The 10435-nt window shown below is 52.5% G+C and overlaps 1 protein-coding gene across 1 annotated transcript in view; it reads right to left on the bottom strand.

Annotated features, from left to right (window-relative positions):
* Positions 1 to 274: 274 nt before the first annotated feature.
* LOC311372860 (myosin-11-like) overlaps positions 275 to 10435 on the bottom strand; it is a gene marked incomplete at both ends in the record, with an annotated part of 14603 nt that continues 4442 nt past the window's right edge. Inside the window, 10 exons of the mRNA XM_084489802.1 lie at positions 275 to 396; positions 1162 to 1322; positions 2300 to 2414; positions 2530 to 2700; positions 4656 to 4829; positions 6119 to 6271; positions 7137 to 7255; positions 7961 to 8056; positions 8313 to 8456; positions 9212 to 9310. Of these exons, the coding sequence (XP_084345928.1) occupies positions 275 to 396; positions 1162 to 1322; positions 2300 to 2414; positions 2530 to 2700; positions 4656 to 4829; positions 6119 to 6271; positions 7137 to 7255; positions 7961 to 8056; positions 8313 to 8456; positions 9212 to 9310 (1354 nt within the window). The remainder of the gene's footprint in view (positions 397 to 1161; positions 1323 to 2299; positions 2415 to 2529; positions 2701 to 4655; positions 4830 to 6118; positions 6272 to 7136; positions 7256 to 7960; positions 8057 to 8312; positions 8457 to 9211; positions 9311 to 10435) is intronic.

Below are 10435 nucleotides of genomic sequence, written 5' to 3'. Positions count from 1 at the left end.
GGACTTTATTTTCTATTTGACCATTTTGTGTATATTTTTAAGGGGAAATTTTGAAGTTCTCATTTACAAAGTGGTGTTTTTTGGAGAGACTTTGAATAATCGAATTTCAATATTGACCAAAATAATCGTGATTACGTTTTTTTCCATAATCGAGCAGCCCTAACACACACACACACACACACACACACACGCACACGCACACACACACACACACACACACGCACACACACACACACACACACACACACGCACGCACACGCACACGCACACACACCTCTGTCTGAACTCCTGGAAGAGGATGCGGTTGGGGAAGCCCTGCCTGCAGATCCTGATCCCCTCCAGGACGCCGTTGCACCGCAGCTGCTCCAGCACCAGCTGGGCGTCCATCTTCCCCGGCTGCCCCCCACAGGAAGTACCCGGTCAACCACAGGAAGTACCCGGTCAACCACAGGAAGTACCCAGTCCACCACAGGAAGAACCCGGTCAACAGCAGGAAGTACCCAGTCCACCACAGGAAGTACCCAGTTAACCACAGGAAGAACCCGGTCGACAGCAGGAAGTACCCAGTCAACCACAGGAAGTACCCAGTCAACCACAGGAAGTACCCAGTCAACCACAGGAAGAACCCGGTCGACAGCAGGAAGTACCCAGTCAACAACAGGAAGTACCCAGTCAACCACAGGAAGTACCCAGTCCACCACAGGAAGAACCCGGTCGACAGCAGGAAGTACCCAGTCAACAACAGGAAGTACTCAGTCCACCACAGGAAGTGCCCAGTCAACAACAGGAAGAACCCGGTCGACAGCAGGAAGTACCCAGTCAACAACAGGAAGTACTCAGTCCACCACAGGAAGTGCCCAGTCAACAACAGGAAGAACCCGGTCAACAGCAGGAAGTGCCCCAACAACAGGAAGTACCCAGTCAACAACAGGAAGTACCCAGTCAACAATGGAAGCACCCAGCCAACCACAGAATGGATGAGGAGGTTTCCATAACAACAGGGCTACAAGGGATGGATGTAATAACGACGGTAGTGGTAGTCAGAGGTCAGGGGTCAGGGGTCAGGGGGTCACGTTAAAAAAAATGCTCAGGCTCAGGCTGGCTGGTTCAACCCAATCACAAGACAGACCCTCGTGTGAACGGCGTGGAGGGCGTCGGTACCCGTTTCTCGTGGTTGGGGATGATGCAGCGGATGAAGTTGGGCTGCGTGTTGTTGAGTGTGGTCATCAGCCGCCCCAGGGACTCCTTGTGCAGCTGCCCCACCGTGCGGAACATCCCCTTCTTGGACTTGTTGATGGTCTCCAGGCCGACCACGCGGTCCACTGCCCAGACACCAGACACACACACACACACACACACACACACACACACACACACACACACAGCGTTAGGAGGACCAGCAGCGGCAGCGGCGGAGGAAGAACAAGAAACCAAGCGTTGGGCGCTGGGGACACCCGGGGGTGTGATATGCCGCTTTTCCACCGACAGTATCAGCTCGACTCAACTCAACTCGACTCGGTTCCAGGCGCGTTTCGATCTAAAAAAGTACCTCTTCAATGTGGGCGGGTCGTAGAAAAGAACCTCTCCACCATGGGCGGGTCGTCATTAGGTTTTAATCACGGGAGACGCGATTCCCGGGAAATCTGAATCTGATCAAGACTATTTCCTGATTCCTGGGAAAGGTTATGATGGGGAAATAAAATAAAATAAAAAGCGCAATGACTGCGCGTCTATTGTTGTCATACGGTAACGTTGATAGAGGCGAAACTCGAGCCCTGGGAAAGGAACGACACTGAAACGAAACAGCGAAACGCTGATCCTCCGGAGCCGGTCCGTGGACTCCAGCCACGCCGGACACACACAACCACGGCAGACACACACAACCACGCCGGACACACACAACCACGCCCGACACACACAACCACGCGCAGCCTAACTCTAGCCCCGGGAAAGGAGCGACACACACGGCGAAACTCTGATCAGTGTCCCCCTCGGGAGCGGGTTCGTGGACTCCAACCACGCCGGACACAACTTAACTTTGAGTGATTATTCCCATTTACAGCCGCTGGCCAATCAGTTACCAGCAGCCTGTTTACGTCACACAAAAGTACCTACTCCGCTCGCTTGGAACCTTGACGGAGGTAGTACTAAAAGAAAAAAGTACCCTGTTCTAAGTACCAGGTACGTTTTTTGCCAATGGAAACGCAAAAAAGGCGTGGCGAGTCGAGTCGAGTCGAGCTGGTACTGGCGGTGGAAAAGCGGCATTAGAGAGGGAGGGAGAAGGGGGGGGCGTCCTTGCTTTCTCTCCAGAGCTCCTGGATGAAGGCGCTGGAGGAGTTGCTCAGCAGGCCGGTCACGTTGTCGTTCAGGGGGTCCATGTTCTTGGTCAGCCAGCTGTCAGAGTTGTAATCCACCTGGGGGGGGCCACACAGAGGGGAGAGAGGGAGGGTGAGGGGGGGTCCGTCCCCAGTGGGCCTGCAGTGAGCTGCAGAGGTCACTCCTCCCGGGGGGGGGGGGGGCGCTGCTGACCTTGCCGGCGTAGTGCAGCACGGTGAAGGTCAGCCTGTTCTGGTGCTTGGGTTTGGAGAACTTGACGTGGGTGGTGTGTGTGCTGAGCAGCTTCTCCACGAAGGACACGTCGGTGGCCTTGGGGAACCAGCACTCCTCGTCCAGCAACGCCAGGATGCCTGGAGGGTTGTTCTACACACACACACAGAACCCTGCTAGAACCACACTACACACCACTAGAACCACACTACACACCACTAGAACCACACTACACACCACTAGAACCACACTACACACCACTAGAACCACACTACACACCACTAGAACCACACTACACACCACTAGAACCACACTACACACCACTAGAACCACACTACACACCACTAGAACCACACCACACACCACTAGAACCACACTACACACCACTAGAACCACACTACACACCACTAGAACCACACTACACACCACTAGAACCACACTACACACCACTAGAACCACACTACACACCACTAGAACCACACTACACACCACTAGAACCACACTACACACCACTAGAACCACACTACACACCACTAGAACCACACCACACACCACTAGAACCACACTACACACCACTAGAACCACACTACACACACCACTAGAACCACACTACACACCACTAGAACCACACTACACACCACTAGAACCCGCTAGAACCACACTACACACCACTAGAACCACACTACACACCACTAGAACCCGCTAGAACCACACCACACACCACTAGAACCACACCACACACCACTAGAACCCGCTAGAACCACACTACACACCACTAGAACCACACCACACACCACTAGAACCCGCTAGAACCACACTACACACCACTAGAACCACACCACACACCACTAGAACCCGCTAGAACCACACTACACACCACTAGAACCACACTACACACCACTAGAACCACACTACACACCACTAGAACCCGCTAGAACCACATGACACACCACTAGAACCCGCTAGAACCACACTACACACCACTAGAACCACACTACACACCACTAGAACCACACTACACACCACTAGAACCACACTACACACCACTAGAACCACACTACACACCACTAGAACCACACTACACACCACTAGAACCTGCTAGAACCACACTACACACCACTAGAACCACACTACACACCACTAGAACCACACTACACACCACTAGAACCACACTACACACCACTAGAACCACACTACACACCACTAGAACCACACTACACACCACTAGAACCACACTACACACCACTAGAACCTGCTAGAACCACACTACACACCACTAGAACCACACTACACACCACTAGAACCACACTACACACCACTAGAACCACACTACACACCACTAGAACCACACTACACACCACTAGAACCACACTACACACCACTAGAACCTGCTAGAACCACACTACACACCACTAGAACCACACTACACACCACTAGAACCACACTACACACCACTAGAACCACACTACACACCACTAGAACCACACTACACACCACTAGAACCACACTACACACCACTAGAACCCGCTAGAACCACACTACACACCACTAGAACCACACTACACACCACTAGAACCCGCTAGAACCACACCACACACCACTAGAACCACACTACACACCACTAGAACCTGCTAGAACCACACTACACACCACTAGAACCACACTACACACCACTAGAACCACACTACACACCACTAGAACCACACTACACACCACTAGAACCCGCTAGAACCACACTACACACCACTAGAACCACACTACACACCACTAGAACCCGCTAGAACCACACTACACACCACTAGAACCACACTACACACCACTAGAACCACACTACACACCACTAGAACCCGCTAGAACCACACCACACACCACTAGAACCACACTACACACCACTAGAACCCGCTAGAACCACACTACACACCACTAGAACCACACTACACACCACTAGAACCCGCTAGAACCACATGACACACCACTAGAACCCGCTAGAATCATAGCCCTGCACGTGTGTGTGTGTCCCAGTGTGTGTGTGTGTGTGTGTGTGTCTCTGTGTTCCAGTGTCCCAGTGTGTGTGTCCCAGTGTGTGTGTCCCAGTCCGTCCGTCCCACCGGCTTCTCGATGAGCTCGATGCAGGGCTGCAGGTCCAGGCCGAAGTCGATGAAGGTCCACTCGATGCCCTCGCGCTGGTACTCCTCCTGCTCCAGCGTGAACATGGTGTGGTTGAACAGCTGCTGCAGCCGCTCGTTGGTGTAGTTGATGCACAGCTGCTCAAAGGAGTTGTCCTGAGGAGACCAGCGAGAGACCAGGGAGAGACCAGGGAGAGACCAGGGAGAGACCAGACTCAGGAGCCGTCCTGACCAGAAGACCGGACTAGTGCTCCTAACCAGGGAGACCAGACTAGTTCTCCTAACCAGGAGACCGGACTAGTTCTCCTAACCAGGAGACCGGACTAGTGCTCCTAACCAGGGAGACCAGACTAGTTCTCCTAACCAGGAGACCGGACTAGTGCTCCTAACCAGGAGACCAGACTATCTCCTAACCAGGAGACCAGACTAGTTCTCCTAATCAGGAGACCAGACTAGTTATCCTAACCAGAAGACCAGACTAGTTCTCCTAACCAGGAGACCGGACTAGTTCTCCTAACCAGGAGACAGGACTAGTTCTCCTAACCAGGAGACGGGACTAGTTCTCCTAACCAGGAGACCAGACTAGTTCTCCTAACCAGAAGACCAGACTAGTTCTCCTAACCAGGGAGACCAGACTAGTGCTCCTAACCAGGGAGACCAGACTAGTGCTCCTAACCAGGAGACCGGACTAGTTCTTCTAACCAGGAGACCAGACTAGTTCTCCGTCCTAACCAGGAGACCAGACTAGTTCTCCTAACCAGGAGACCAGACTAGTTCTCCTAACCAGGAGACCGGACTAGTTCTCCTAACCAGGAGACGGGACTAGTTCTCCTAACCAGGAGACCGGACTAGTTCTCCTAACCAGGAGACGGGACTAGTTCTCCTAACCAGGGAGACCAGACTAGTTCTCCTAACCAGGAGACCAGACTAGTTCTCCTAACCAGGAGACCGGACTAGTTCTCCTAACCAGGAGACGGGACTAGTTCTCCTAACCAGGGAGACCAGACTAGTTCTCCTAACCAGGAGACCAGACTAGTTCTCCTAACCAGGAGACCGGACTAGTTCTCCTAACCAGGAGACGGGACTAGTTCTCCTAACCAGGGAGACCAGACTAGTTCTCCTAACCAGGAGACCAGACTAGTTCTCCTAACCAGGAGACCGGACTAGTTCTCCTAACCAGGAGACCAGACCATTGAAGTGCTCTCCTCTCTCCTGTGTTCTGGTGTTGTTAGCTGAGAGAAGGTTCTCCAGGTTCTCCGCACACATTGATGTCATGATGAAGACCGGCCAGATAACCACTCGACCCTGACCATACTTTGGTTGTTAGTGGTTCTTATGGCTTATGGACTGGACCAGAGCATGTGTCCCCCTGGTTCACCAGGTGAGGCTGACGCTGAAGGACCACAGGTCCACCCAGCGGCGGTGGAGCGTCGGCGGTCCCTCACCTCAAAGATCTCGAAGCCGGCGATGTCCAGGATGCCCAGGAAGGAGGAGGACTGGCGCTTGCTCTTGTCCAGCGTCTTGTTGACCCGCGCCAGGATCCACCGGAACAGACGCTCGTACATGGCCTTGGCCAGCGCCTCCACGGCAAAGTCAGCCTGGGGGGGAGCGGGAGGGGAGGGGGGAGGGGAGGGTAACTAGAGGGTACCTTAGGGTACTGCTGCACTGATGAGCGGGGAGAGGGATTGTCTCACGCATGTTCCTCACTGACCTGGTATTGGATTCACCTGTTACTGGGTCCCAGTAACCAGGGCAAGATAGTGGGCCTAGACCCAGTAACCAGGGCAAGTTAGTGGGTCTAGACCCAGTAACCAGGGCAAGATAGTGGGTCTAGACCCAGTAACCAGGCAAGATAGTGGGTCTAGACACCAGTAACCAGGGCAAGATAGTGGGTCTAGACCCAGTAACCAGGGCAAGATAGTGGGTCTAGACACCAGTAACCAGGGCAAGATAGTGGGTCTAGACACCAGTAACCAGGGCAAGATAGTGGGTCTAGACCCAGTAACCAGGGCAAGATAGTGGGTCTAGACACCAGTAACCAGGGCAAGATAGTGGGTCTAGACACCAGTAACCAGGGCCAGATAGTGGGTCTAGACCCAGTAACCAGGGCAAGATAGTGGGTCTAGACACCAGTAACCAGGGCAAGATAGTGGGTCTAGACACCAGTAACCAGGGCAAGATAGTGGGTCTAGACCCAGTAACCAGGGCAAGATAGTGGGTCTAGACCCAGTAACCAGGGCAAGATAGTGGGTCTAGACACCAGTAACCAGGGCAAGATAGTGGGTCTAGACCCAGTAACCAGGGCAAGATAGTGGGTCTAGACACCAGTAACCAGGGCAAGATAGTGGGTCTAGGCACCAGAATCGGCCTGCTATTGGGTCTAGGGTCTATAGGTCTACCCCCCCCCCCACAACAGCCCTACCTGATACTGAGTCCCGGACCCCAGAACTGAACAGAACCCACCTGCTGCTTGGTCTGGGCCTTCTGCACCACCTCGCGGCCCACCTTGATGCGGGGGGTGAGGACGGCCCGGCTGAAGTCCGTCACGTTGATGCCCTGCAGGTGGCACAGCTTCTGGGCAGCTGGAGGGGGGGGGGGGGGGGTGGGGGGGGAGACAGGGGGAGAGGGGGGAGATGGGGGGAGGAACCGAGTCAGGGTTCTGAGGGGAACAGACCAGCCAGGGTCTGCTTGTGTTAACCAGTCAACCGTGGAGGTTTCGGTGTGTGTGTTCTCATCAGGGCGTCTCTGCTGGCCCTTAATTGCGGTTTTATCCAGAACCGTACCGCAGTCTGATTGGTGTGGGTCACCGGCCACTAGACGTCTGTCCAGCTCTCTTCTCTCTCTAACAGGGGTTTGACTTTAGCCAGTTTGTACTGAACGAGGTTAGCAACGTTGTTTTGTAGGACATCTTGTTTGAATAGAAGTCTGTCTAGCTTGTGTGGGAGGAGTCTAGCTTGTGTGGGAGGAGTCTAGCGTGTGTGGGAGGAGTCTAGCTAGCTTGTGTGGGAGGAGTCTAGCTTGTATGGGAGGAGTCTCACTAGCTTGTGTGGGAGGAGTCTAGCTTGTGTTGGAGGAGTCTAGCTTGTGTGGGAGGAGTCTAGCTTGAGTGGGAGGAGTCTAGCTTGTGTTGGAGGAGTCTAGCTTGTGTGGGAGGAGTCTATTGTGTGTGGGAGGAGTCTAGCTAGCTTGTGTGGGAGGAGTCTAGCTTTAGTGGGAGGAGTCTAGCTTGTGTGGGAGGAGTCTAGCTTGTGTGGGAGGACTCTCGCTAGGTTAGGATGAGGAGTTACCGGTGTCGTCCGGCATGGCGGCCTGCTCGCTGTTCCTCTCCTTCTCAAACTTGACGTTCCCCAGCTGGAGAACCGTGGACACCACCTTCAGCATTCCTGCAGAGACACAGAAGACAGAACAGACACATTCAGACTTTTAGACATACCTTCCGATTTGTCTCTACCCTTTAAAATGACAAAATGGTTCATGGTGTGTTTGGTGGATAAGGAGGGTGTTAAGGGTTTAGGGGTGGGTTAAGGGTTTAGGGGTGGGTTAAGGGTTTAGGGGTGGGTTAAGGGTTTAGGGGTGGGTTAAGGGTTTAGGGATGGGGTAAGGGTGCAATCAGGGTTAAGGGTGAGGGTACGAGGGCACCTGTCCTCTCCTCCTGGGTGAAGCCCATGATGTCCATGGCCTCCAGCGTCTCCTCAAACATCTGGTCGTCCTCCTGACCCGGGATCTCCACGTGACCGGACATCAGGAACCGGTAGCTGCTGAAGTCCTCCAGCAGGAGCTCCTCTACACACACACACACACACGCACGCACGCACGCACGCACGCACGCACGCACGCACACACACACACACACACAAGATGAATCTAGATTGTTCTACATGGATCTAGAAGGTTCTATATGTTAGCTGTATCTAGATGGTTCTAGATGTTATTTCTATCTAGATGGTTCTAGATGTTATTATCTAGATGGTTCTAGATGTTATTTCTCTCTAGATGGTTCTATATGTTATTTCTATCTAGATGGTTCTAGATGTTATTTCTATCTAGATGGTTCTAGATGGTTCTAGATGTTATTTCTATCTAGATGGTTCTAGATGTTATTTCTATCTAGATGGTTCTAGATGGTTCTAGATGTTATTATCTAGATGGTTCTAGATGTTATTTCTCTCTAGATGTTTCTAGATGGTTCTAGATGTTATTTCTATCTAGATGGTTCTAGATGGTTCTAGATGTTATTTCTATCTAGATGGTTCTATATGTTATTTCTATCTAGATGGTTCTAGATGTTATTTCTATCTAGATGTTTCTAGATGGTTCTAGATGTTATTTCTATCTAGATGTTTCTAGATGGTTCTAGATGTTATTTCTATCTAGATGTTTCTAGATGGTTCTAGATGTTATTTCTATCTAGATGTTTCTAGATGGTTCTAGATGTTATTTCTATCTAGATGTTTCTAGATGGTTCTAGATGTTATTTCTATCTAGATGGTTCTAGATGGTTCTAGATGGTTCTAGCTGTGAGCTGTGCAGTGCTGAACCTCGCAGGCCGTCCTTGGCGCCGGCCACCATGTAGTAGAAGATGTGGAACGCCCTCTCCGCCGCCGCCTGGCGGATGCAGCGGGACTTCTCCAGCAGGTCTGGGGTGGCGTCAGGGAGAGCAACCTCTGGGTCAACCCTACCTAGACCAGTCTCTAACCCTGACTAACCCGACCACCCGTCTGTAACCCTGACTAACCCGACCACCAGTCTCTAACCCTGACTAACCAGACCACCCGTCTCTAACCCTGACTAACCCGACCACCCGTCTCTAACCCTGACTAACCCACCCACCAGTCTCTAACCATGACTAACCAGACCACCCGTCTCTAACCCTGACTAACCAGACCACCCGTCTCTAACCCTGACTAACCAGACCACCCGTCTCTAACCCTGACTAACCAGACCACCAGTCTCTAACCCTGACTAACCCGACCACCAGTCTCTAACCATAACTAACCAGACCACCAGTCTCTAACCAGACCACCCGTCTGTAACCCTGACTAACCCGACCACCCGTCTCTAACCCTGACTAACCCGACCACCCGTCTCTAACCATAACTAACCCGACCACCAGTCTCTAACCAGACCACCCGTCTCTAACCCTGACTAACCCGACCACCAGTCTCTAACCCTGACTAACCAGACCACCCGTCTCTAACCCTGACTAACCAGACCACCCGTCTCTAACCATAACTAACTACCCCGCCACAGTCTAAGTCATCATCACCTCAGTCATTATGTAGTATGTATGGTGATTTGAATGACGTATGGTGGTGTGGATGATGGCTGGTGTCAGTGGCCTCACCTGGCAGAGTCAGACTGATTGGACTCTGGGGCTGGGGGGAGGCTGCACACCTGTTGTTCATTGAGCAATCAGTGTGGACAGGTTGAACCAGCCATCACCACACACACACACACACTCGGAGGGTCTCGGACATGGAGGCTTTAGCCGTTTCTCAATACCAAGTACGCGGACTACGTTCTCGCGGACTTGGAAGTACGTACTTGGCAAGTCCGGACTTTCAAGTACAGACTTCCGAGAACGCGAGTACGCACCTGCAATTGGAACAGCAGCGGACTCGATGATGCATTCTGGGATATTTAACGGTCCCAAGTCCACACGAGTCACCTCCGATGCGTCCTCGGTGGAACGGCCTCATCGAGAACGCATGCAGTGAAGTCACTGTGGTGGCGTGTAGCGATGGACATTTAACTTCAGTGAC

The sequence above is a fragment of the Micromesistius poutassou genome, assembly GCF_964030765.1.
Source record: "Micromesistius poutassou genome assembly, contig: SCAFFOLD_5085, whole genome shotgun sequence".
Classification (NCBI taxonomy): Eukaryota; Metazoa; Chordata; class Actinopteri; order Gadiformes; family Gadidae; genus Micromesistius; species Micromesistius poutassou.
This window is presented reverse-complemented; position numbering and strand designations above follow the sequence as displayed.